The sequence below is a fragment of the Phocoena phocoena genome, chromosome 13 (assembly GCF_963924675.1).
Source record: "Phocoena phocoena chromosome 13, mPhoPho1.1, whole genome shotgun sequence".
Classification (NCBI taxonomy): domain Eukaryota; kingdom Metazoa; phylum Chordata; class Mammalia; order Artiodactyla; family Phocoenidae; genus Phocoena; species Phocoena phocoena.
In genome coordinates, this window is record NC_089231.1 from 89,692,393 (window position 1) to 89,716,322 (window position 23,930).

The 23,930-nt window shown below is 62.2% G+C and overlaps 2 protein-coding genes across 6 annotated transcripts; one reads left to right on the top strand and one right to left on the bottom strand.

Annotated features, from left to right (window-relative positions):
- Positions 1 to 551: 551 nt before the first annotated feature.
- Positions 552 to 5,256, bottom strand: DDX51 (DEAD-box helicase 51). The gene is made up of 14 exons (XM_065890233.1): positions 4,705 to 5,256; positions 3,539 to 3,689; positions 3,078 to 3,223; positions 2,895 to 2,966; positions 2,694 to 2,800; positions 2,426 to 2,534; positions 2,209 to 2,354; positions 1,864 to 2,062; positions 1,671 to 1,786; positions 1,473 to 1,589; positions 1,182 to 1,283; positions 1,007 to 1,070; positions 793 to 927; positions 552 to 578 (listed from the first exon to the last, which is right to left on the bottom strand). Exons 1-14 carry the CDS (start codon positions 5,254 to 5,256, stop codon positions 552 to 554), a joined length of 2,043 nt encoding a protein of 680 aa, XP_065746305.1.
- A 151-nt stretch (positions 5,257 to 5,407) lies between these two features.
- NOC4L (nucleolar complex associated 4 homolog) lies at positions 5,408 to 9,658 on the top strand. 5 transcript variants are annotated; one of them, XM_065890215.1, is made up of 15 exons: positions 5,408 to 5,524; positions 5,853 to 5,973; positions 6,465 to 6,571; positions 6,838 to 6,945; positions 7,117 to 7,266; positions 7,350 to 7,449; positions 7,528 to 7,562; positions 7,883 to 7,933; positions 8,016 to 8,127; positions 8,255 to 8,315; positions 8,451 to 8,561; positions 8,719 to 8,879; positions 8,969 to 9,051; positions 9,339 to 9,452; positions 9,539 to 9,658. In XM_065890215.1, the coding sequence occupies exons 1-15, from the start codon at positions 5,408 to 5,410 to the stop codon at positions 9,656 to 9,658; spliced, it is 1,551 nt and encodes a 516-aa protein (XP_065746287.1). The 5 variants fall into 5 exon arrangements, with proteins under 5 accessions (XP_065746287.1, XP_065746292.1, XP_065746291.1 ...); XM_065890220.1 differs by having other exon boundaries at positions 8,076 to 8,127; XM_065890219.1 differs by having other exon boundaries at positions 7,174 to 7,266.
- The last annotated feature ends 14,272 nt before the right edge of the window (positions 9,659 to 23,930 follow it).

The following is a 23,930-nucleotide window of genomic DNA, read 5'->3' on the forward strand; positions in this document are numbered from 1 at the left end:
TGCTCTGAAGCCTGTTTCCTGGACACTCGCCTCACACACGCGGTGACTGATCGTGAAGTACAGCCGCGATGACCTCGCAGCGCATCCTCCGGTCCCTGTGACGCCTCGCGGGGAACGGCTACTTAGCAGCCGGCCGTTCATCCCAACAGCGAGGGACTCAGGGCCACCTCTCCCACGCAGGGTGGTGGCTCACACTGTTAGAAGAACTGAATTCCTGAAGGTACCTCAAGGCTGATCCCCAACTTACAGCCTAACGCGTGGCAGACGCCACCCCGTCAGCTCCAGGGGAGTGTAAACAGTTTCACTGGAGACTTGCTTCCAGAAAGACCACCTGACAGGGGGCTGACCTTGTGCCCCCTGGAAGGTCTCAGGCCTGGGCCGGAGCCTTGTGTCCAGGGTGCCGGGCGCAGGGCAGCAGCGTGCTTGGGGACCGAGGCTCGCTCAGCTGAGGAATCCCCGTCTCCTGCTCGTGTGTCCAGCAACCGGTGCTCGGGATGTTTCCAGAAAGGAGGCGGCTCCCGCACCACGAGGGCTGAGCCCCAAGCCCCGGCCTAGGCTGCCTTCTGCCTCTGCTCCTCCTGCGGGGGTGGCGGTTGGCAGGGGTTGGCAGGCGCCACCGGCCGCTCACTCCTTGTGGCCGGCCCCACCCTCCACCCCCGAGGGCAGAGACGCCCCATCCCCACGCCCGCTCGGAAAGCCAGTTCGGTGCCGGACCCCTCCGGGCCGTGGGCCCCCCTGCCGTCTCCTCCCTCCACCTCGGCTGTCCCAAGACGAGCCCCCGTGGCGCCTCACCCTGACGGCCCTCTCCAGCTGGGACAGGGCCTCCTGGTACCGTGGGACCAGCGGCTGCAGGAGCTCACTGGGGGCGTCGTGCCGCTCCAGCCTGGGCACCCCGCCTTCCCTGAGCATCCGGACGAACCTCCTCTCCTGCGGGGAAGGAGCACGTGAGGGGAAGAGGCTCCCGCCCCGCCGGGGCCCCACCTCGGGCTGAGACCCCCAGGCTGACCTGCACCTCGAGGAGCAGCGTGAAGGCCTGTCCGGATTTTCCGGCGCGGGCGGTTCTTCCAACCCTGAAACAGAGCACAGCCTCCTCCAGAGCCGTGGCCCCCAACCCGAGGGCTGTTGGGACCAGGCTTTCTCCGCAAGCCACCCCCTCCCCAGACCCAAGGCCAGTCCCGCACCGGTGCACGTAGGTCCGCAGGTACTGGGGGGCGTCGTAGTTCACCACCAGCTGCACGCCCTGCACGTCGATGCCGCGGGCCGTGGCGTCGGTGCTAATGAGGCTGGCGGGACACGAGGGGCCGCGGGCCCTGCCTGAGGCCGGGAGCAGGGACACACGCCCCTTCCCGCCCTGCTGGGGACGCCGCCATGGAGCTGGGGAGGGCCCGAGGCGCCCTTCGGGAGCCCAGGCTGACGCCGGAGCGAGCGCCCTCCCCAGAGCAGGACCCCGGCCTGTCTTCCCAGGTACTCACAGCTGGATCTTCCCCTGCTGAAACCGCTTCAAGATCAGCTTCCTAGCGCCAGGCCCATAGCGGGAGGAGAAATCGGCCACGCGCACGCCCCCAAAAGCCTGGACTAGCAGGAACAGCCTGGGCGGGAGAGGCCAGAGTCGGGTGGGCTGGGGGAACCACCTCCTCTCCCCTCCAGTCTCTGCACCACGCGGGCCTCACCTGTGGGAGTTCTCACGGGAGTTGGTGAAACACAGAACCCTTGAGAGATTCATCTCCAGGATCAGGTGCAGGACGACCAACGGCTTGAGGCGGAGGCTGCAGGGCACGTAGCGATGCTGCGGGGGATGGCGCGAGGTTGGCCACAGCCCGGTGCCTAGACGCGCCCCCTCCCCCCTCCAAGTGCCCTGCTCACCGTGAGCCCCGCAGGGAAGGTGTACTTCCCGCCCAAGTCCCCGGCCACGTCCACGTCGGGGTCTCTGAGGCCCCCGTGCACCGAGCCTGTGGAAAAGAGCCGGGGCCGGTAGAGGCCGAGCTGCTGCAGCTTTTCGGGGTTCTGGGTCAGAGTGGCTGAGAAGAGTAGTTTCTGCAGTGGCATCTGGGGGCAGCAAACGCTGGAAAGGGAGGGGACGCTGGGAAAGCAGCACAGCCCAACCAGCCCACCCCAGCCCGGTGGGAGAGCGTCTCAGACGGGGGACAGCGGAGAGGACCAGCCCAGGGCGGCCCCACTGGGCGCCAAGCGGAGTGCAGGGCCTGGTACCTGGCTGCGGTCACAGCCCGGGGCTGTGTTCTCTGGAGCAGAGCAAAGGGATCCCTACTGCCCTCACTGGGAAAGGCCGCGGCCACCACCCGCGGCAGCCAGGCCTGGTGCATGCTGTCTATCACGCGGTCGGCCTCATCGATGACCTGCGGGGCGGGGGGGAACCGCGGTCAGCTTCGGGTCTGGGCCCGGGCCTCCCTCCACGTGGGCCACCTACCAGGAAGCGGAGATGCTGGAGGCTGAATCCTGGGGTCTGCTCGACGTGGTCCACCAGGCGGCCAGGGGTGGCCACCACGATGTCTGCCAGGCAGCGGAAGCCGTCTGCTCTGTGGAGTGGAGAGTGGCTCAGGAGGGCCGCCCTGCACTGACCACCCCCCCCAGCCCGCCTGACATGGGGACCCTGTGGACGGCGGCGCTCCGCTCCCCGGGGCCAGATGGCCGCGATGTAGCTGCACAGAGCGAGCCCACAGACCGGAGGAACCTACGTGTCCTGCACGAGACTCTCCTGCTCCTTGGCCAGCGACTTCTGCCCGGTGACCAGGGCGACCCGAAGAGGAGTGGCATCTGTGTAGACGCTGAACACTTTGCTCACCTGGAGGAAAAGCAGCCATCACCAGCGTGACCTGAGGCCCCGCGCCGCAGTGACGAAGCCCCGGGGTCTGACCTCCAGGCATGGGCCCACGTACCTGCTGGGCCAGCTCCTTGGTCGGCAGCACAACCAGGGCCCGAACCTGGCACACAGCTCGCCGTAGCAGGGCCTGCGGGGTAGACGGCCGCCCGCGTCAGCCCGCCCCCGGCGGCCGCCCGTGCCTGTGCCCGCCGCTCCTGCCTGCAGACCCGCCTGGAGGGCGAGGGCTCCCTGCGCTCACCTGCACCACGGGGATGACGAAGGCCAGTGTCTTCCCACTGCCCGTTGGGGCAGACACACAGAGGTCGCTAGGCCGGTAGCCGCCTCTGCTTACCAGAAACCCGTTGGCTGCGCTCTCCAGGAGAGCGGGAATCACCGCTGCCTGCACTGGACGAGGAACGGCGAGACGCGCGTCACGTCGGTGCAGGGACACCCAGTACCAGCACAGGCACCGGAGACGGCCGCCTCCCTGTCTGCGACCTCTGGGCTGGGCTCTCGCTCAAGGTCCGCACCAGAGCCTCCCGGAGTGCTGAGAGGCTGGAGGTGCGGAGGCCGGGACCACACCTGCCACTGGACGTGTGCGCAGGCTGCCTGTGTGGGCAGCTGCTGAGCGATGGCCTTGCACGGTTCTGGGAGAAGATGCTCTGGAAGGAAACCCTGCTCCCACCACCACCCCACCCCACCTGCGCAGGGCAGGGGCACCTGGAAAGTAGGACGAGATGCCCTGAGCCCGCAGCCTCTTCCGCAGGTCCGGGTGGACTTCCGGGATATCCTCAATAGGCACCAGGCCTTCGGTGACACTCTTTCCAACGCGGCTTGGCTCAGCCAGCCACGCTGGCAGGAAAGGCTGGACCTATCACAAAGGGAAAGAGAAAGAGACGCGGTGAACACTCCCTAACCCGCCAGGCCAGCAGAGCAAGGCCCCATGAGCCAAGCGCTCAAGACACTCAGACTGAAAAGGCCGCAAGAAAGAGGCAAGCTGTCTAGCTTCTCCTAGTCCGCCCACGTCTCACTCTCCGTGAAGGCTTTGAAAGGCGTGAAAAATACATACCAGAAAGCTCCCTGAGCCAAACCACCCAGGGGCACCTTCGCACCTAATAACACCCGTGCTCCAATGACATCTGCGCTCCGGACTACACCCGCAAGGTGCCCGTGACCTGGCACTCTTCCGCCCGCGCTTCTGTTTGCTATCACTGGCTCTGCACCAACCATACAAACCCTCTGTCATTTTACACAACAAGCTCATTGCTACCTCGGGGCCTTTGCCCCAACTCGGCCCTCTCCCTGGCACACACTTCCCTGCCCCCACCACACCTTAACCAGGCTGATCCCTGTCTTCTGATTCCAACTCAAAGTGAATCTCCCCAAGGGCACTCTGCCCAGCCTCTCTTATTCTTCATGATGACGATCACACTCCAGACATCCTTTAGCTCACGTATTCGACTACTGAAATCTTACGTTGACGTGAATCTGCAACTCGCCCAGCAACCTGCTAGACCTGGTAGGATCTCCCATTTTGTTCGCTAGATTGGCGAGTACAGTGGAAGCTCTTTAAATGTGCACCAAGAAAGCGAAGCTGTTTAGAGAGATCTCTGTGACAGCAGCACGGAAACCAAGTCAACCCGCTGGTTTCGGAAAAAAAAAAGAGAACTCTTACAATTGAAAATGGAAGTACTAAGTTTGCACAGGATTCAAACCGTAAACGAGAATGCTAAGACATCAGCAGTCGGCCGGCTCAGGTGTTCACTCACCGAACACAAACCATACACCCATCAGGCGCAAGCACCGTCCTCCATGCCGTCCCACGAACACAAGCCACGGTAACGACAGCCACCCCAGCGCTGCAGCCTCCCCCCCGGGCCGCTCACCTTTGGCGCCTTGCTCCTCCTGAAGCCCCCGAGCACCAGGGCGTGGGCTGGGGGACCAGAAGCCTCTTCGGGGGGCGGTCCGCCCTGGCCCTCCGGCGACCCCGCGGCTTCGGCGCCCACGCTGTTCCCCGCCGGCGCCTCCTCGCTGCTCTCTGCGCGGCAGGAGCGGGGGCGGGGCGGCGCGTCAACCCCACGCGGTCCCGAGTCCCAGGGCCCCGCCTCGCCCCGCGAGGCCCTACCTGCGCCCGCGTCCTCATCCTCGTCGTCCGCCTTCCGCCGCTTGCAGGGAGGTGCGTGCGGGCTCCCCGGCGCCCCGCCGCTCTTGCGCCTCCGCGTTCTGCGCGGCCGCCGTCGCCGCTTCCCCGCCGCCTGCGCGGTCTGCGCGGTCTGCGCGGGCTCCGAGGGTTCTTGCTGCGGCGGCTGCTTCTGCAGCTGCCGCTCTCGGGCCCGGCACCGCAGCCGCTCCAGCAGCGCGCGAGCCCGGCCGTCCGCCTCGGCCTCCTCCCCGGCCGCCTCGGGGCCCGCGTACCGCGCGACGTGGAAGAGCGCCATGCCACCCGCCGCGCGCCAGTCCGGCCCGACGCGCCACGATGACGAGGGGGCGGGGCGCGACGTCATCCGGCGCCGGCGGTGACGTCAGTGGAGCGCCGGGAGGCGGAGCCGGTGGGCGGCTCGGTTGGTCTCTGCCGCGTGGGGTGGCGGCATGGAAGGGGAAGCCGGCCCTGGGGGCGCGCGCCGGGCGCTGGGCCGCCTGGTGGAGGCGGTGCTGGCAAACCGAGGCAAGGCCAACTCCGTGTTCGACATCCTGGCCGTGCTGCAGGTGGGGGCCCGTGGGGAGCGGCGGGGGTCGCGGCCGGGTCCCGGGGTTGGAGTCCAGAATGGGGGCCTTCTCGGGCTCTGACGAGGTGGGGCTTGGGTTCGGAATGCGGCAGCTAATTGCAAAGCGGAGTTCAGGACTATTCTGGGGGTCTTCTCCAGTCTCGCAGGGCTCCCAGGTTGGAGGGTCGGGTGCGGGGTTTGGCAGAGGTGGGATGGGAGGGTCACGCGGGCTCAGGGGTGGGGTGGGGTGGGGCTGGGGTCCTGGTCGGGAAAGGGAGCAGGGGCCACAGCTCCAGGCGGGGCACCCCGCGACCGGCATCTCCCCGCAGTCTGAGGACCAGGAGGAGGTCCACGAAGCGGTGCGTGCATGCAGCCGACTTTTCGGGGCCCTGCTGGCCCGCGGAGAGCTGTTTGTGGGCCAGCTGCCCTCTGAGGAGATGGTCATGGCAGGTCAGTGTCCAGGAGGGCCTGGTCTCTGACAAGGTTAGAGGGGGATCTTGCTAACATGGGATGAGCCCCCCCCCAAAACTCCATCATAGGCCACGCGGGTCGGTGGGATCGGGAGATGGTATTTGGGGGAAGGGGTGGGTAGTAGGGACGTTGAAGCCAGGTGTAAGTAAAGGTTGGGTGGGGTGTAACTGTTTGTCTTGTTTTGTGCCTCTTGTGGGATTTGATGATGCGTATAGTTGACCGTCAATTCCACGGAGGTTTAGAGTTATGTGTCTCAGTCCTTGGCGCGTCTGGGTCTTGGGGTGAAAGGAGAGAGGATCCTGCCTGGGGGAACGTGCTGGTCCTGCCCCAGGTCTGGAACCACAGTGACTCGTTTTCACTTATTCCTCGGCTGGGCTGAGTAGAGGGCAGGGGGAGGGTGGGGCTGGGTCCCGTCTGGCGTGTGCGGGTGCGGGCGTCGGTGTGGGCTGACCGCCCTGCCCCACCTGCAGGGTCCCGGGGGGCCACTCGCAAGTACAAGGTGTGGATGCGGCACCGGTACCACAGCTGCTGCAACCGCCTGGGGGAGCTCTTGGCTCGCTCCTCCTTTCCGATCAAGGTGAGTCTGGCCCGCTAGCCTTGCTTGCCCGCGCAGGGGTCTGCGAGGGGCCTGGGGCCATGGCTGCAGGTGCCGGTCCAGGTGAGGGTGCTGTCTCTTTCTGTGGCTGGGTCCTCTGGGTGTGGCTGCGTCCGTCCTGTCTCCTGATTCTCACAGGAGCTTTACCTTGAGGGTGTTCAGGCCTGAGGGCCGGGGGAGCTCTGTGGGCCTGTCTGCAGGGATGACGTGTGGCGGGCGCCTCGCGGTCCCTTTGCCACCCCTCCTAGGAGCTGGCCCTCAGCACCCTCATGAAGTTCGTGCAGCTGGAGGGTGAACACCCCCTAGAGAAGCCCAAGTGGGAAGGCAACTATCTGTTCCCCTACCAGCTCTTCAAGGTGAGGCCCAGGCTGCCCGCTTGCGGGTCTCCCCAGCTGCCTGTGGGTTGTGGGGTTTGGGGGGACTCTGGAAGCGCCCCCCCCCAGACTCTGCTATGTGAGCTCCACACCTGGGCCGCCTGTCCTGGGGGTCAGAGAGGTGCTCACCACCTTGTTCCCCCTCCCCCGCAGTCGGTGGTAGGAGGCCTGCTTTCTCCAGAAGAGGACCGCTCCCTGCTGCTCTGTCAGTTCCGGGAGTACCTGGAACACGACGACATCCGCTACCACACGATGCAGGCCGCGGCGGACGCCGTGGCCCGGGCCGCTGATGGGCGCCCTGAGGTGAGCCGCCTGGGTCCGGGGAGGATGGGGGCAGGGGGTGACGGGCACACGGCGTCCAGGTGCTCAGGCCAGGTCTGCAGCAGGTGCCCCTCGCTTTTTGGAACAACGCCTTCACGCTGCTGTCCTCCGTGAGCCTGCCCCGCCAGGAGAGCGTCCCCTCCAACTTCTACGTGAAGCACGCGGGTAAGCGCCGGGTGGAAGGGCGGGAGGGCAGGGGCCCGGCCTTCTCCCGTGTCGGGTGACCCCTCGCTTTATCTGCAGAGCTCTCGGACAAGTGGAAGGTCGTTCATCTGAGGGTGAGACGCCCTGGGTGGGTGGTGGCCTCCCTGGGAATCCCCCGGCCCTGGGCTAGCGCCCCCTTCCTGGCCTTGTCAGCCACCGGGCTCACAGGAGGCCCCGAGGGCCCAGGCACGGCTCCCGGAGGTCAGAGGCGGCCTGCCCAGACCTCTCTGGGGCTGAGTGTCATTGCCAGGGCGGCTGTGAACACAGGGCCTGTGGCCGAGAGGGAGGTGTTCTCTCGCTGGGGTTTCTTAGGCCCTGGCTCCGTACCGGAGGCAGGAGGAGAGGGGCGTGATTGGGAGCGTGGGGCACGCCCACCCTTGCCGCTTCCCCGCAGGAGCACAGGAAGGCCTTCCAGCAGATGTGGCTCGGCTTTCTCAAGCACCAGGTAGGGGTGGGGGAGGGACCCCAGGGCTGGGCTCCAGCAAGCGGGGCGGGCCGCACCCGACCTGACCTGCTGCTTCCGGCAGCTGCCTCTCCGTGTCTGCAAGAAGGTGCTGGTGATCATGCATGACTCCATCCTGCCTCACCTGGCGCAGCCCAGCCTCATGATCGACTTCCTCGCCCGCGCCTGTGACGTCGGTGAGCAGGGAGCAGCGGGCCCAGGGCGGCGGTGGGGGCGGTGGGGGGGGCCTCTGCAGCCCTGGGCCAGGCAGCTGGCGGGGGTGTGCTGTCGGGTTGGGCTCCACGGCTGCGCGTCTGTCTGCAGGTGGAGCCGTCAGCCTCCTGGCTTTGAACGGACTTTTCATCCTGATTCATAAACACAACCTGTGAGTGTCCGCCTTGGGGTGGTCTGAGGGCTTTTCAGCTCTGCTCGTTCATCCGTGACCCCGGCCGGGATTCCTGATCTGTTCTGTTCGTGGCTCTACCCCGACACGTGCTCCGTCGCTCACCTCCCCCGCCAGGGAGTACCCTGACTTCTACCGGAAGCTGTATGGCCTGCTCGACCCGTCTGTCTTCCACGTCAAGTACCGGGCTCGCTTCTTCCACCTGGCCGACCTCTTCCTGTCGTCCTCGTGAGTGGGGGTGGGGCTGGGGACACCTGGCCTGGCTCAGAGCCGCAGGGCTGCCTGGGCCCCGCTCATCCCTGTGGGGCTGCGGCCCGTAGGCCAGGACCAGAGCTGGGGGCTGGCACGGAGGGGTGGAGTCTTACGCCTCCCCCCCGCCCCCCAGGCATCTGCCTGCCTACCTGGTGGCTGCCTTTACCAAGCGCCTGGCCCGCCTGGCCCTGACGGCGCCCCCCGAGGCTCTACTCACAGTCCTGCCCTTTATCTGCAACCTGCTGCGCAGGCACCCAGCCTGCCGCGTCCTCGTGCACCGCCCCCGGGCCCCTGGTGAGTGCGGCCGGAGCCCCTGGGAGGCCTGGCCAAGAGGCCAGCACGCAGGTGCAGGTGGCAGACTGGAGCCTGGGTCTCGTTCCTAGAGCTGGACGCCGACCCCTATGACCCCCGAGAGGAGGACCCTGCCCGGAGCCGAGCCCTGGAGAGCTCCCTGTGGGAGCTGCAGGTGAGGGCGCCCTGCCTGCTGGTCACTCCCTGGGCTTCCTGGAGCCGCCCCACCTGGGCGCTCCCGCTCGGCCACCCACCCAGCCCCACCTGCACGCCCCTGCCAGCATCTCTTCCAGGTCCCCAAGGATCCCACCTTGCCTTGTCACTTCGCTCACCCAGGGGAGCCTTTGCCTCCGTCTGTCCTGTCCCTGGCCTGCGGAGGTGGTGGGATGGTCCCCTGCTCAGTGCGTCCTGTGCCCCTCGCTTTGCCCACGAGGGGCGGTGACATCCCACGTGCCCCTCCAGGCCCTCCAGCAGCATTACCACCCCGAGGTGTCCAAGGCCGCCAGCGCCATTAACCAGGCACTGTCCGAAGCCGAGGTCAGCATCGCGCCGCTTCTGGAGCTCACTGCCTTCCAGGTGAGGCTGTGAGGCGGGCCGGGCGCTGGGCAGTGAGGGCCGTGCAGTACGGGGCGCCTGACTGGCCGCCTGTCCCCGCCCCACAGATATTCGAGCAGGACCTGCAGAAAAAAGGGCCCGAGCCGGTGCCATTGGAGTTCATCCCGGCCCAGGGCCTGCTGGGCCGGCGGGACGACCTCTGTGCCCAGCACTTCACGCTGAGCTGACCCTGCGCGCCCCGCTGCCCCCGACAGATGGTCTTGTGGGAAAGCCGCTGGGGGGTGCTGGTGGGCGGGGGTCTCGGGAGGTGCAGGTCCTTCACCTGTGCCCCTGGGGCTGGGGTCAGAGCACCGGCGGGGTGCTCTCCCGTCCACCTGCCGCCCCTCCCCCCGCCTACCCTGCTGGCCTCACCGGAGGGTGCTGCCCGGGGCCCTCCCTTCCCTGCGGCCTGGTGGGGAGGGGCGAGGTGGGGTTTGGGGGGTGCTGCAGGGCAGCCCCTGCTTCCGGGGCCTCAAGTTACAAGCGCGCCGGGTCGTGGCTTCTGTCGGCCCCCGCGATTCCCCCCCAAGACGCGCCAGGCCCTCTGTATCGCTGTGCTTCCTGACACGGGGCGGCCGTGAGAGCCTCTCTGCTGCAGTTAGACTGACGTGGGAGTGATGGGGGGGCTCTGTGCCCCGGTCAGTCTCGGCGGGGAGCACAGAGAGGGGCACGAGTTCTCTGTGCCTGGCCAGGCCCTACTGAGGTCACCTTTGTCCCCAGAAGCACAGTGAGTCCGGGGGTGAGCGTCTGCCCTATCGAGGGGTTACAGGTGGGGCCGGTCCGTTCCTCCACCCCCTGAGCGCAGTGGGCCAGCAGCCCGGTTGTTTCCACAGATATCTTTTAGAGGTTTCTTTTCTGCCAAAGGTGGCGGGTTTTCCGGCTCTGGTAGTGACCCAGTTTCCTTTAAAAAACCCACTCGGTCCGGCACACGCCTGGAGACTGGGGCACGGGGGTGGGGCAGCCCACGGGGAGATAAGATACCTCGCTGCCCTCCGCCGCCTCCTGTGCCCCGCTCCTGGCCCCGCCCTGCCCCTCCCCCCGGGGAGCAGGGTGGGAGCTCGTGGTGGGCACCCTGGAGTCACAGCAGGGAAGGGTTCCGCCAGTCTGGTGTCCAGGTCCCCCCCACCGGCCCGGGGTCCCAGTGCACCCTGCTGGTAGCAGCACACCACGTGGCCCCGCCGCCCGTCACCCGTCTTCCCACGAGCAGCAGGACAAGGCTGGAAACCGCCTTGTCCCTGGGGCGCAGGGCTTGCCTGGGGCGGGGGGCGGGGGTGGGCGGTCTCGAGAGAGCCGGGCCGTCTGGCACCAGGAGTGTCCAGTGGGCCAGAGGCCGCCGGGGCCTTGTGTGGGGATGCCAGGGGGCAGTGCTGGACGGCCTGAGGCCTTCCGCTTTAATTGAAAAATGCCACTGTGTAAAAAAATTTACAAACTACAAAACATTTGAACAGGCTCTCTTGGTCTTGTCTGCATCTGGCGTCCTGCGCTCCCGTAGGTCCTGGCTGTGGCCCATAGCCGCACTGGTGCCTGGGCAGCCGCACGCTGCCGTGCTTGCCCTCCGGCAGGTCCCCATTTCCTGTCCTCTGGCCCTGGTTGTCCGCGGGGGAGGAGGGGTGACAGTGCCCTTCCCAGCGGCTGTGAGGTTGGCTGAGAGGCCGCGTGGTGGGTTGGAGGTAAGAACTGAACCGGGGGGCTGGGAGCACCGCTGGGGCTCTGCCTGTCCTTCAGGAGCCCGGGGGGTGGCCGGGACAGCCTCCGGGGCACGTGGGGCTGACTGCAGGGCTCCTGGCTCCAGGGGAGGTACAAGCTCAGACTTTCAAGGGCTTTGGAACCACCTGGGATCAAATAAGATGTCTATGTGGGCGGACGGAGGGAGGGAAGGGCCTCGGGCAGGTGTACCTGAGGGCGGAGGACATAGCGGCTCCCTGGTCTGTACCAGGAGGCCATCCTGAGCCGCTTGTGAGCGACCCACCTCTGAGCCCAGAGACAAGAATGCAGGCTCTTAGAAAGAGTAAGCGTTTATATGTTTAAAAAGAAAAACAGACAGGCACCAGCGAGCCCGCTACTGGCAGCCGCACCCCTCCAGCGGCTCCCTTGGAGGAGGACGAAGGGGAAGCCTGCTGCCCTTTGCTGAACTACAGCCCTGCCCCGGTTCGTTTGGCCTTTGTAAGTTACAAAGCAGCATGGGCCTACCTGGGAGCTCAAGGGAGAGAGCAGCGTGTGGGGAGATGTGGAAGCCTGCTTGCTCCCCAGCCCGCGGCCCACCCTCTGCTCTGCCGCCACTTCGCCCGCACAGGCCCTCGTGCTTCCCGCGCCGGGGGAGAGGCCGGGTACACCTGCCCAAAGCCTCCCTCCACCTGCCCACGTAGACGTTTTGTTTGTGGCACTGGGGACGCTGTTGTTTCCTAGGTCCAGTTTTTACAAATTGCTTAAAAAAAGATTTCAGACACAGAATGAATACCTTTTTAGCTTAAGGATGCCCCGTTTGATATTTGAGGTGCACTAAATTTTAAAAGTTAAAGTGAAATCCACAAAACATAAAACTAACCACTGTAAAATGCGTGATTCAGGGACTTCCCTGTTGGCACAGTGGTTAAGAATCCACCTGCCAACGCAGGGGACACGGGTTCGAGCCCTGGTCTGGGAAGGTCCCACATGCCGCAGAGCAACTAAGCCCGTGCGCCACAACTACTGAGCCTGCGCTCTAGAGCCCGCGATCCACAGCTGCTGAGCCCGTGCACCACAACTACTGAGGCTGCGCTCCAGAGCCCGCGAGCCACAACTACCGAAGCCCGTGTGCCTAGAGCCTGTGCTCTGCAACAAGAGAAGCCACTGCAATGAAGACCAGTGCAGCCAAAAATAGATAAAATAAATTTATAAAAATGCATGAGTCAGTGGCATTTGTGCATCCATGACATGTGACTGTTGCCTGTGTATAGTTCTAGAACTTTCTGTCGCCCGTGAATGGTGTGTATCCTGACCTCTCCTGTTTCAAGAGGAGGCCCATGTCCATGGGAAGGTGTCTGGAGGCCAGAAGTCCCCACAGGCCTGCTTGGGGCCCCATGGAGTGGGCTCTGCCATCTTCTCCCTCCAAGGCCGGGTGGCCACTCGGAGCTGGGTCAGCCCCAGGCCTCCAGCAGGAATCGGAAACCTGAGTGGACGCGCAGAGCCAGGACCCTTGGGCGGCAGCACCTGGGCTGGGGTCTGTAGGAGGGAGGTCCACGCATTCTGGGCTGCCAGCCTGCCATGCCCGCCCCCGGGAGTCTGGCGTCTGGTGGGGGATTTAACCTGGTTGAAATTGAGGGCTGGCCTTTGTCCGGCTCCAGGAGGGACCCGAGGCCCCGGGTGTCCTGATGGGAGCGCCGTCTGCGGGGCCGCAGCCCGCCAGAGTCCCCGATGGGGGTCACGGTGGGGCTTTGGGCTCAGTGGCATCCGCTCCCCCTCCGGAGGGGCTGGACACTGGAGGCAGCCACGTGGGTCCCACAGCCCCGGTAAAAACGGGACGCCGAGGCAGGAGCCCCCGGCTGGCAGCACCCCGTGCGTGTGCCGTCACACGTCAGGGCCCACGGGGAAGACACCGGATGCTCGTGGTTGGGGATCTCCGGGGTCTGTCCTGCGCCCTTCCCTTGGCCGAGGCTACTTCACGCCCCCTCCCTGCAGTGAACCAGGACAGTGAGAACAGAGCCCTGAGGGGACTCGGGTAATCCTCCCGGGGGGTTGTCCAACCCGAGGGGATCTCAGGGGCCTTGGACTTGTAGTCGGTGTCAGGGTGGGGATGGTCTTGAGTGCCTGATGTTGGAGGGCCCCTGAGAAAGAGAGTCCCTGCACCTGCCACCCCACCAAGCAGTAAGGGGGTTGATACCCCGCTGTGAGGAGGGTCCGGGGCAGGCCGGGAGGCACCTCCAGAGTAGAAAGGTTGGCGGACGGTCTTGGACGGGGCATCCAGGATCGCCAGGGGCAGCAGGCAGGTGGGAGCCTCACGGTGGGGAAGAGGGGACTGCTGGCCTCCTGCGTGGTCTCCAACCGCACGGAGGGGAAGACGGGTCTCTCGGGGTGCCAGCGAGGACAGGTAGTACCTTGCGTGCCAGGGGACCGCCGAGTCCTTCCCAAGTGACTTGAGTCCAGGCTCCTTGCAGGGAGCCCCGCCATGAGTGTGCCTGCCCAGACGGCCCGGGCCCTGCCTCCCTGCCTCATTCACTCAACGGTGGTTTCCTTGCTGTCATCTCAGGGCAGCCTGCCCTCCTCCTGACTCAAGCGCTGCTTCTCTGTTCCCGGCACATACACCTCTGTCCCGACACCACCGGGGAAAGGGGGGACCCTGACCAGCAGAGACCTCATTTCTGCCGCATCCGGAGCCGGAGCTTGAAGTAGAATTTCAATCCCGCGGCAGAAACACAGGGACGCGTTGTTTCCTGCACGACCCGTGGTCCTGCCTCTCGAGTTACTGAGACCCAGTGAGCCAGGGACATGGGGGACCCCTTCCTGCATCTGCGGTGGGCCCCCGCTGCACGATGCCACGGCTCCAGGGCTGTCGGGTCCAGGGTTTCAGAAAACCTTGGAGGGAGGGCGGGGGTGGCCCGATGTTGGGGGGCGGGGCGCTGCCTGCTGTGTGCCTGGGGCGCCGTCCCCTGGTCCTGCTGCACAAACAGGCCAGCCCTGTCTGTCCCTCTGTCCCTCTGTCTCCCTGTCTGTCTCTCTGTCTCCCTCCAGGAGACGAATGGGGCTGTTGGATGATTAAGTCACAGTCACACGCGTAATGAGGAACGTATCGCGAGACGCGGAGAACACTCTCCAGCGACAGGAGTGCTCAAGCACTTAACGGGCATGTAGCAGGTAAGCTGCAGAGAACCGGATGTCCGAGGGGTGCCTCCTGAAACAACCAGGGCGTAGACCTTGGGGAGTGTGTGCCCCCAACAGGGCTTTCCCGCTGGGCTGGGGGGCAGCAGCTGGCCCCTGGCACTGAGCCGCCCTCCTCCGTGGGGCATCCTCCGTTAACGGAAGCCTCCCGGGGCCCCACCCCTGCTCCCAGCTGATCACGGCCTGGTGAGGTCACGGCCTCAGGGCCCACCGGCTGGTGCCCCGCTCTGTGCTCGGGAAAATTGCCCAGCCCCTCCAGGCTTCGGTCCTCTCATCCACAAAGTGGGCGGTTCCAGGGGCTGTGGCTGTGTACGAAATCAGTCCAAAACTTAGAGGCAGGAAACCACTGCACAGGGCTTGCGGGGGGACAGCTGGTCTCTGCTCTCCTCGGCAGGAGCTGGGGCGGCTGGGACGTCGGGGCTGAGCTCCCTGAGGTCTGGGCTGTTCTAGGTCAGAGCCGGAGCCATTGAGGTCGTTAAGTACGGTGTGTCGAGGTCAGAGGAGGCCTGGTCCACCGGCATTACTTGAGGCTTAAAGGCCTGCCAAGACAGACGTGCTAAAATAGGGCAAAATGTTTCTTCTCCACACAGTTCATTTGTGCTCATTATAAAGACCTCAGTTACTATAGAGATGGACGTCGGTGGGAAGGGAAAGCCGCACATGGAGGACCTGTGAGGCTCTGCAATGATCAAGGAGATTTCCAGGAGACTGCTGTGGGAGATGGGCACTGCCCGGGGGTGGGGGGCAGCCACGAGGCTCTGGAAAGCCCAGAGGGTGGCCGGGGGGCAGCAGCTCACCTCTGCTGTAGAAAGCCGCCAGGAAAGCGCGGATGTGAACGCTGTGTGCCTATAAAACTCTCTACAAAGTCGGGGTCAGATCCGGCCTGCGGGCCACAGCTTGCCCACCCCGGTCTAGTGACCTTCCTGGTCTGTCTGTCTGTCTCTGGGTCTTCTTTGGTGGACATGACCAAGAGCTATGCAAACAGTTCTTGTCCACGGAATGAACTTGGTCTGTAGGAGGGACGGTGGTGTCCCCCCCGCAGGTGGAAGGGGGCAGCTTTGCATCAGTTTGGGGGATTCACTTCAGTTCTCCCGGTAGGCCTGCTCTCGGGTCCCCTCAGGAACAGTTTGAAGTTTTACCAGCCGTTTCATTAGCTAACGGTTAAATCGACTCTCTGACATGCGTCCATTTGTATCTGTAGGTGAGTTATGCTTTTTCCTTTTTACAGAAACTGACCATTAATAGTCCCCGGGATTGGGCTTCCCTGGTGGCGCAGTGGTTAAGAATCCACCTGCCAGTGCAGGGGACACGGGTTCGAGCCCTGGTCCGGGAAGATCCCACGTGCCGCGGAGCAACTAAGTCCGTGCACCACAACAACTAAGCCTGCGCTCTGGAGCCCGCGAGCCACAACTACTGAGTCCACATGCCTAGAGCCCGTGCTCCGCAACAAGAGAAGCCACCGCAATGAGAAGCCCACGCACTGCAACAAAGAGTAGCCCCCGCTCGCCGCAACTAGAGGAAGCCCGCGCGCAGCAACGAAGACCCGATGCAGCCAAAAATAAATAAATAAATATATTTAAATATATTTTAAAAATAGCCCCTGGGAACCCCAGTCCCAGACATGACCGTGGTTGCCAGCTTGGTGCATATCTGCCTTCTCCCCAGCATCCCTTTAATGAAAAATCCCAGCATCACATCGCAGGTCTCGTGTGCCCCCCGTCTGCCTTGGAAACATAATGACACAGTGTGTGCGTGTGGCATTCTCGCTGACTGGCCGCCCCGCATGTCCCCTGAGCTGTGATGTATTGAATTGTCATCGAATGTCTGTCATTGAAGTATTGATTCCCCCTTTCTTTTTTTTTTTTTTTTTTCTGTGGTACGCGGGCCTCTCACTGTTGTGGCCTCTCCCGTTGCGGAGCACAGGCTCCGGACGCGCAGGCTCAGCGGCCATGGCTCACGGGCCCAGCCGCTCCGCGGCACGTGGGATCTTCCCGGTCCGCTGCATCGGCAGGCGGACTCTCAATCACTGCGCCACCAGGGAAGCCCCCTCCTTTCTTTTTTGACCCGTGAGGAATTTGTATGAATTTCCGAGAGGCCTTTCTAATTTCTAGGGTTACTGGACACAACAGATTCCTGGGAAGTGGATTAAATATTAAACGTGTGGCCAGGTGTTCTCCCGGGAGAATGTGACAGTGTCTGTGCTGTGACACCTTCTGTATCCCTCCCTTTGCATCCTCGCCACCCCAGAAGCTGCAGAGGCTGCCGCTGAACCAGTCTCAGTTGGGGGGCAGAGGGGAGGGATGGTCCCGAGTGGCAGGGCCTCTCCTTGGCGCCCACCCCCATTTAGCGGAGGCAGACAGGTGAGCGTTTCCCCGGAAATCTGAGTCTCTTGCCAGAAGAAGGAGCCCCTGGCCCTGCTCCCCGCGCTGTGGCCCGTTCTCTGCCTGGCCTGCCTCTCGGGCAAAGCACTTCAGCGCTGCTCCCCTCCCCGCATAATGCTGTCTGGGATCTGGAGGCCCATCGCAAGCTGTGTGATCGGGGCCTCCAGGAGAGCCTCCCCAAGCAGGGTGCAGCCCTGACGGTCTCTGGGACGATGTGCGCATTTCCCCGCAGGCCTCCTATCCCTCCCCTTACTGTTCCTGTGAAACAAACCGCCCCAAAACTCGGTGGCAAGAAACAGCATTTTACTATGTTCCCAAGTTCTTTGGGTCAGGAATTCAGAGACAGGGCCCCCTGGGATGGCTCACTTCGCTCCACAGTGTCTGGGGCCCCAGCGGGCCGGTGGGAGCCTGGCGGTGATTCGATGGCAGGGCCGGGTCTTTTGGAGGCAGCTGGACTCCCAGGGCTGGTTCTGTGGCTCTGGGGTCCTCGGGCCTGTGGATTCCACGGAGCGGCCAGGGCTCTGAGAGCGGGTGGACGCTGTGTGGCCTTTAATGACCCTGCTTCAGAAGTCACCCAGGGCCACCGGCTGTGCTCCCAGCCTCGAGGGAGGGAACACAGACCTCACCTCTGAACTGGAAGGCTGTCAAACCGCGGAGCCTCCGCTGGCCCCGGGCTGGGGGGAGGGAAGGTCCTCCTCTTCAGGCATGGGGAGGAGGTTGTGCATGGAGGGAGACGCTGACCCGGCTCTACCACTGTGGGCAAGTGACGTGGCCTGGCTAGGCCTCAGGGTCCCCACCTGTAAAGTGGTAACAAGAACAGCACACGTCCCGTGAGGAATGACGAGGGGTACGTGGAGAATTGGGGGAATTAGTGTCCTGGGGCCACGTAACAAACACCACAAACTCCAAGGCTTAAAACAAGAGTAATTGGGATTCCCTGGTGGTCCAGTGGTTAAGAATCCACCTTCCGCAGGGGACGTGGGTTCAATCCCTAGTGAGGGAACTAAGTTGCCGCAGGACAGCTAAGCCCGCACGCCGCAGCTCTGGAGCCCATGCACTCTGGAGCACCACAACTAGAGAGAGCAGCCTGTGCGCCGCCACTAAGATCCCACTGCAGAGGCTTGTGGGAGGTGCCCCCTCCCTTTCTGACCCGCAAGAAGCCTTCCTGCGCATGTGCAGACAGGGCAGTTTCCCTGACCTCGGGAGGGGTCGTCTTATCTGCCCTGTGGGGCAGACGTAGACCTGCTCTTACGGTAAGAAGCACAGCCTTTCCCTAAGCCCTTACGCTTCCCTCGTGGGGTGGGCCTGGAGTTAAATGAGAGCACGTCCTGAGGGGCTGCGGATGGAGAGGACTGGAAACGTCTGGCTGCAGGTGGGGGGCGGGCAGCCGAGTGGTAAGGGTGGGGTCAGGGCCCCGCGAGCCAGACCCGAGACTTTTAGGTCTGACTTTGAGGAGCAAGGTGGGCTCTCGGGTCTGGGGGATCCTGCTGCCCGTCTCCCCTTGCAGGGGCGTGGCTCTCCCAGAGGGTGTCCTCGCTCACTCCCGCAGGCCTGAGCTTTCCTGGGACGAGTTGGGCCCTGCACGGAATCGCAGGTGGGCGCCAGTCAGGGACCCAGGATGGGTTGCCTGGAGCCCTGCCCGGCAGGCGGCCCAGCTGATGCACAGCTGCCGATGGGCCCAAAGGTGACTTCTGAGGTCCCTTCAGCCCAGCAGAGACCCCTGGGCCCTCACTCAACTCATCCGTGATTTAAGAGAGAATCGTTTCGGGACTTCTCTGGGGGTCCAGTGGTTAAGACTCTGCGCTCCCAATGCAGGGGGCCAGGGTTCTGTCCCTGGTCGGGGGACTAGATCCCACCTGCATGCCGCAGCTAAAGGATCCTGCACGTGGCAACGCAGATCCTGCATGCCACAAGTAAGACACGGCGCGGCCAAATAAAATAAATAAATATTTTTTAAAAACACAAAGAAATAATCATTTCTTGACGTAGAATATTATCCTATTATAGAATAACTATAGAAATTATCATTATACCTAATTATAACTCAATTATTTTAAATGAGTAACATAGTTATTAATTATTACTATATAATCATTAATTATAACTATATCATTAATAGATACTAATTATTAGTTATAAATTGTATGGTTTTAGTTGTAATCACTATGTAATTAATAATAAATCATTATTTAAATAGTTTCTATTATTTATACTAACAATTAAATGAAATTATTAATATAATCACTATGGATATTAATTATAGCCACAATTATAATGATGAGAAGCGGCAGAATATTATTTTCTTGTTTACATAGAGCAGGAGAGCAAATCTAAGACGTGACTCTCTCCTTCAACTCGCCTCTGGACTCCTCGTGGGTCCCACTTGCAGCCTGTGCCTCTCGCAGGGGCTGAGCCAGCCTGACCCCGGCTCTGGGCCTCCCCGTCCACAGGGAGCCTGCCGGCCCAGCTGGTGCAGAGGGCTCGCACAGGACCCCTGTCCCCCGCCTTCAGGAGGCCCCTCCGCCAGCCTCGGGGTCCTGGCTTTGCCTGATGACCCGGGCATCCCACCCGGGCTGAGAACAGACGCCTGTCCCCAGCAGACGTCCCCGGAGCTGTGAGGTTTATCCCCTCAGCACTTCTCATTTGTTTCTCCATAACATTAATTTCTCGGTCCCCAGGAGCTCTCTCTCACCATCCGGGAGGGCTCCTCTGGGCAGAGTGTGTGTTGGACGAGGCGACCTCTTCAGCTTCTGCGTCGCCCCTCTTCCCTCCTCGGACCCGCCGGCTCAGGGTTGTCAGCGCCTCGAGCAGCCCTCTTGTCTCAGGGGCTGGGGCTGGGGGGCTCCGAGGAGAACACCACCATGTTTCTGGGCCTTCCCGCTCTCGGCCCCCTCTGCCCGCTTTCAGCAGGGAATCGGGTGTCCAAACGCTGATCAGGACATGTCTCTTGTCGTCCTGGAAGTGTAGGCTGTAAGGAAGCTCAGCTTGACCACTGAGATGGCTGGTTTTAGGTGTCCCCTCAGCCGGGCCACAGGGAGGCCCAGAGAGCTGGTCACGTGTTATTTCTGGGAGGGCCTGTGAGGGTGTTCCCTTGAATCAGCGGATAAAGAGATCCACCTTCTCCAGTGGCGGGGGGGCATCATCCAGTCCACGGAAGGGCTGAGTAGAGCAAAAAGGGAGAACAAGGGCTAATTTGCTTTTTCTGCACGAGCTGGGACAGCCATGTTCTCCTGCGCCCCACCAGTGGCTCCGCCGACTTCAGTTCAGCCTCGGGACTTGGACTGAACAACACGTGCTTTCCTAGGCCTCCAGCTTGCAGGTCCTGGGACTCCTCAGCTTCCATGTGTGCCAGTCCCTCATAAGTCTCTTCTATCTGCTTATCCATCCATCTATCATCTATTCATCTATCTATCTATCTATCATCTTCTACCTACCATCTATCTATTATCTATCTAATCTATCTACCCGTTTATCATCTGTCTATCATCTACCCATCCATCCATCCATCTACCGTATTGGTTCGACTTCTCTGGAGAGCCCTGACTATTACAACTGCTTGTCGGCAGTGTGACTTCAGGCAATTTACCGAGCCTCTCTCTACTGCACTTTCCCTGTCCGCAAGATGGGAGTTAATATGGCATCTCCCTCACAGGCTCTTAGTGAAGATGAAAGAACCAAGGTATGAAAGTGCTGTGCACAGCGAGAGCTCCCAGGTACCCCTGTGACCATTGCTGTCGCTATCTGCTCTCCGTTCCCACACGTGTGCAAGTTTCCATCCTCCACGGAGGCATCTAAGAGACGTGACTCCATCTTCCTTGAACCTACATCCTATTGCCAGCTTTCATCTCGTCAGAGGTTGTCCAGGTGGGGACTCTGGACCCATAGAATCAGCGTCCACTGAGAACTTGTCAGAAGTGCAAATTCCCAGGGCCGCCCAGATCTGCTGAGTCAGAAGCTCTGGGAGTGGCCTCACGTCTGCTTTCAGGAGCCCGCCAGGGGGTCTGGGGCTTGATCAAGCATCAGGCCTCATCTGAGAGGTCACCTTCAGCTCGGGGTGTCAGGACTGGAGAACGCCAGGTGACAGATGACATCGCTGGCCCCTTGTGGGAAGACTGTCCCTTCCATGACACTGACCAGGAGGCTGGCCAGCAGAAAATGGTCAGAAGATAGAGCCAGGTCCCCATCATGGGGCCAGGTCCCAAGGGGGGCCTGCATGTGTACAAGCTGTCCCCTGCGTCCCTGATTCTTTCAGCGTCTGTAGCGTTGGTAGTGGTGTCTTGGCTGCATTCCTGATTCTGGTGATTTGTCTTCCACCTTTTCTTTCCGTCATTCTCACTAGAGGTTTGTCCACTTCGCTGATCTCTTCCCGGAACCAGCACTGTGACGGTCTGTACTGATCTCTTCCCGGAACCAGCACCGTGATGGTCTGTCCTGTCTTCCTTTTTCGGGGTCACTGATTTCTGCTGTTTATTCTCTCTGCTGCCTGCTTGCTTCTTGGGCTGGAAGCTCGGATGATGGATCTGATACGTTTCTCTTTCCTGTGAGCGTTGGGGGCTGCATGTCCCAAATGCCCCCCACATTTGATGTTTCGTTTCCATCTCCATCGGGGGGATCCTACTTCCCGCTGGCCTCGGTGCAGAGGGCCCTGGCAGGAGCAGGTGGGGGCAGAGGGCCTGGCTCCCCACGTGGCCTCCGCTGACCCTACGGTCGGGCCCTGGCCAGCGTGCGTGGGCGTGAGGCCCAGACCTTCCACGGCATTTGGGTAGAGGAGAGCAACCCGGGTTTGGGAGTCTTCTGTCCTGCTAGATGCCCCTTTCCTGGTCCTTTGGCAAAGAGCAGGCTTTGTTTGCTGGGCGCATTGTGGTTTCTGAGTCGCTGGCTTCTGAGGCTCCCAGTCAGTGTGGGTTGACGCGGCAAGAAGAAAGACACTCCTGTCACCGAGCAGGACCCTGTGAGGCCTTCCCAGAATAGACCCTACCCGCGTCCTCCGCCTGCCCTCGGTCTGTACAAAAGACTTTAGTCAAAGAACAAATTTAATCAGAGAAGTGAGAAAACGCAGAAAGAAAGGAAAACAGTCAAGTGAGACAAAATAATAATATTTTCAGCCATTAAACAAAGCCAGGGACCTTTAGTTCCTCCTCAAGGGCTGTGGATACTACGCTGAGCCGTGTCCCTGAGCTGCTCTGCAGATACCGAGACCCCCGCCAGGTGGGAGAAGTTAACTGCGTGCCGCCCACAAGCACGCAGACCCCAGACCGGCTGGAACCTGAAGGTCAATGGTGCCGAGCCCCGATTACCTCACCACCAGCCAATCAGAAGAAGGTCCATGGGCTGACCACGCCCTCCTCTTTGAACCATTGCTATAAAACTCCTCACGACCCCCTCCAGGTCGGGACACACAGTCTCGAGGGCAGGAGCCCGCCGTGGCCCCCTTTGCCTGGCAAAGCAATAAAGCTATTTCTTTTCTCCTTCACCCGGAACTCTGTCTCCGCGTTTCTCTTCGGCACCGGTACACGGACGCCGAGTTTCAGCCGCACTCCTCACCTGTCACTCCTCAGACCCGAGGCCTGAAGCCAGCCTGCCCTTCTCTGCCCCTGCCAGGGTCTCTCTCCGGAATGTCCTGAGTTTCTGGCTGCACTTGTGGGAGGAGGGGCGGACGAGGGGCCGCCGGGCCGCCTTGCGGTCCTGATGGTGGGCACGGGGTCTTCCCTCCTGCAGCCCCACAGTCCTGCCCAGAAACAGGAGCGAGCCTGCCACGAGGATGTTCCTGTTTCTGTGGGCACCCCGCACTGGACACCCCGTGAAGGTGGGGTCTGAGGTTAGAAAGGACAACCTGGAGCCCACTCAACGGTAACCTGCAGGGAGAATACAACACTGGCTTTGCTGTTCATCACTTGGAAGCTCGTGGCCAGGCTGCGCCGGCCGAGATGAGTGATGTTTGCAGGGCGAGAACACGATCGCCCCTCACTGAGTCGATCACCCCGTCCGTCTGCATTAGCCCAGATAAGCCATTTAATTTAATTTAAAATGTCTATCGGGTGCTTAAAAGAACAACAAGGAATAACGAACAAGGCATCTCCTCTTATTTATCCCTGAGCGGTTACCCCTGCGGCTTATCAAGGCTGTCAGTTTAGATGACTTTGGCCTGGGAAGCAGTTCTCATCAAGAAGAGGGAGCAGCGCGGCTGTACCCGGCCCTGCAGGTCCCTGTCCGTTCACGCGGCTGTGGCTCTTCTGGGGCCCAGCGGTTCGGGGGGCTCACGCCCATCGGCGCTATCTCCAGCGCGCAGCCCTTGGCCGCCCTCCGCTCAGACCCCGAGCGCCGGCGCTGCTCCCGCCTCCTGCTTCCCGGAGCCCAACGCACGTGAGGGCATCCGAGCCTGACTGCGTCGCCCGGGTCCGGGCGCCCGAGGAACGGAACTTGGCTGCTCTCAACACCTCTGTGCGCCGGAGGCCCCTCCTCGGAGGGGGGACACGCATCTCAGCCAGTTCGAGGGGCTCTTCATCCCCTTCCCCTGGGCCCGAGTTCCTATGGCCGCACAGGGCGTGACAGGAGCCAGATGAGGGCCAGCCCGTCGCGGGAGGTGACAGTGCCAGCACGCGGCAGCTGTTCCCAGGGCCTGTGACCGGGCGGGGGAGAAACCACGTCTCTGTCCTCGCTAACTTCTAAATGGAAAGCAGCGTCTCCTTCAGTTCTAAACACGCTCGGTTCTCATCACCTGCAGGAGTCCCGCGCTATGAACGCGGAATTAGTGGTTACCAAACCTGCTCCAGGGAAAATGCGGGGTTAGTCAGGGTCCTGTGAGCCTCTGGGCACGATATTTTGTCAACCGATCAATAGACGACGTTATTTGATGTGTTTCTGTTTAAAGACACCTCATTTAATCTACGTTGTTGACTCATAGCGTGGACCTCGGACCCACAGGCTGTGATCACGCCGGAACCAAGCCCGTCTCGCACGCGTCTTCTCCGTGTCACGTCACAGCTTTCTTGTCCTTAGGACACTGGATGGCACTTCAGCTCTGAACTTGGGGCCACGTTAAACAGCAAAACCACCAACAAAACACAACAATGCAAAAAACCCTAAACAGTTACAAAGGGTACCTGCTCACAGCCCCAGAGCTGACACAAGACAGTGTCGCCTGGCTCTGCCCCCACCGGGAACACGCGTGTTGGGCCAGTCACGTGTCTCCCGCTCTGCCACGTTCTCAGCACCTACGAAAGCA

Coding starts and splice junctions, on each gene's coding strand:
- DDX51 (XM_065890233.1), bottom strand. CDS start 5,256: ATGGCGCTCTTCCACGTCGCGCGGTACGCGGGCCCCGAGGCGGCCGGG. Junction 1,590..1,670: donor TCCCGTGAGAACTCCCACAG/GTGAGGCCCGCG, acceptor TCTCCCGCCCAG/GCTGTTCCTGCTAGTCCAGG. Junction 1,071..1,181: donor CTGCGGACCTACGTGCACCG/GTGCGGGACTGG, acceptor GCTCTGTTTCAG/GGTTGGAAGAACCGCCCGCG.
- NOC4L (XM_065890215.1), top strand. CDS start 5,408: ATGGAAGGGGAAGCCGGCCCTGGGGGCGCGCGCCGGGCGCTGGGCCGC. Junction 6,572..6,837: donor GCTCCTCCTTTCCGATCAAG/GTGAGTCTGGCC, acceptor CACCCCTCCTAG/GAGCTGGCCCTCAGCACCCT. Junction 7,450..7,527: donor CTTCTACGTGAAGCACGCGG/GTAAGCGCCGGG, acceptor CTTTATCTGCAG/AGCTCTCGGACAAGTGGAAG.